Genomic DNA, 2,088 nt, shown 5'->3' with positions numbered 1-2,088 from the left:
TACTACTACTACTACTACTACTACTACTACTACTACTACTACTACTACTACTACTACTACTACTACTACTACTACTACTACTACTACTACTACTACTACTACTACTACTACTACTACTGATGATGATAAAAATAATACTAATAATAATAATTATAACAATACCAATAATTGCAATAATAATAACAATCATAGTAATAGTAATGTTTTAAGATAATGATACAGATCTAGCTTGTAGAGCACCGACTCACTTGTGGCTCAAGGCGTTTCACAATCGTGTACTGTTTTCCTTTCCCCTTTCATTGCACAATTACATAAAATCAATAATTTATTTCGACATTATCATAAACCTCCGTATTTGTTCTCAGCCCAGGATGTATCGGGCAGTGGTCCGTACGGCTACCTGGTCCTAGTGTCCTACCTGGTGGGCACCTTTGGAGGTTCTGGAAGCTTCGGCATGGTGTTTTACTACACACCTGAGATGTTCCCCACCAACGTCAGGTAAACTGGGTCACTGATCTGTCGCTGGTCTTAGAACGTGTGTATCATGACAAGATTTTCCCATCAACGTTAGATAAGCTTGGTCCAGTATAATAATAATAATAATAATAATAATAATAATAATAATAATAATAATAATAATAATAATAATAATAATAATAATAATAATAATAATAATAATAATAATAATAATAATAATAATAATAGGGGGCTCTCGTGGCCTAGAGGTTAAGGTGTTGGCCTCTCATTCAAAGGTCCCGGGTTCGAATCCGGGTAGCGACCAAAAAATTTTCTTCTCTAAAATTGTCTCCTTTCACATCCTTTCCTGCTCTCTAGCAAAGTTCTGTCGTCTGCTTTCATTTCCACTTTCTGCCCCCATCCCCTCACCTCCTTTGCCCCCTCCTCTGGGCTCCTGACTCTTTCTGCAGCCTTTCTACTGCTACTCCTTGCCCCCCCCTTACCGCTGTCTTTCTGCCACACCCCTGATCTTCTAAAGATCTACATCTAGCCTTCTCGGACAAGGGCGAAAAATCTCGGAGGGCCCGTGTGCAAGTTGCGCACGTTAAAGATCCCTTGGTGGTCTAAAATCGATAAGAGTAGGCTTCGGCCGCCACCCGGGCAAAATTCAAAATTTCCTACCAACTGAAAATATTATGTGTGTCCCGCGCGCTCATATGACCTATGCAGTTGCGAGCGCCGTAAAACACTTTACAAAAACAAACAATAATAATAATAATAATAATAATAATAATAATAATAATAAATAATAATAATAATAATAATAATAATAATAATAATAATAATCATAATAATCATAAATAGCATTTGTAGCTCTCGTCAAAATAATCAAAGTGAAGAAACTTTCATTTTTCAGCAAGTTTGTGAATTTTTATCAAATTTTTGTTTTTTGGCTCAGCACCTTTCACGCAGATTAAAGAACTCATTTATGTGTGGATTTTTTTTTTTTAAGTTGATTAAAAGCACCAAAAATTTAAATTTTCAGTAAACACGGACTCTTAAGCTAATGAAATAACTAATCTTTGGCGGCCATTTTTAAAACTAATTTTACCTCTGAAAACATGTGATCTCTACCTCCTTCTTTAGCAAATATCTCCACTTGTGTTCAAGATAATTGGATATTTTTTTTCATCCAAATAAAGACAAGTGAACATGCTTTAAGATGATACCAATAAGTCTACATGTCCCAAAATTGATGAGAGCCTGATTCCACCACGCTGCCTCCCTTTTGTTCTTTTAAATTGTACATATTGTATAATTTGATAACGTTTTCAACAATAAAAAAAATGAATGAATAGAAAGTCAAAAAAACACAAAACCTAATGATAATGATAGTTATTATTGCGGCTAAGATAACAATTTATTAAAGTGAATTTCATTGATACAAAGTTGTGTTCATGGTTTAATACACTAGTCATACTAAAATAATATAGGTGCACCTATTATTTACATTATATTTGATATAATATAAACAGACTGAAAATAATATAGCTAGAAGGCACGAAAGAAACACACACACACACACACACACACACACACACACACACACACACACACACACACAAACACACA

At 34.5% G+C, this 2,088-nt stretch overlaps 1 protein-coding gene across 1 annotated transcript in view; it reads left to right on the top strand.

Moving 5' to 3' along the window:
* Positions 1-2,088, top strand: part of LOC101848782 (organic cation transporter-like protein) — a 17,486-nt gene that overhangs the window by 12,981 nt on the left and 2,417 nt on the right. The window contains exon 9 of the mRNA XM_005109338.1: positions 366-493. Coding sequence (XP_005109395.1) covers positions 366-493 — 128 coding nt within the window. The remainder of the gene's footprint in view (positions 1-365; positions 494-2,088) is intronic.

The sequence above is a fragment of the Aplysia californica genome, unplaced genomic scaffold, assembly GCF_000002075.1.
Source record: "Aplysia californica isolate F4 #8 unplaced genomic scaffold, AplCal3.0 scaffold00768, whole genome shotgun sequence".
Taxonomy (NCBI): Eukaryota; Metazoa; Mollusca; class Gastropoda; order Aplysiida; family Aplysiidae; genus Aplysia; species Aplysia californica.
This window is presented reverse-complemented; position numbering and strand designations above follow the sequence as displayed.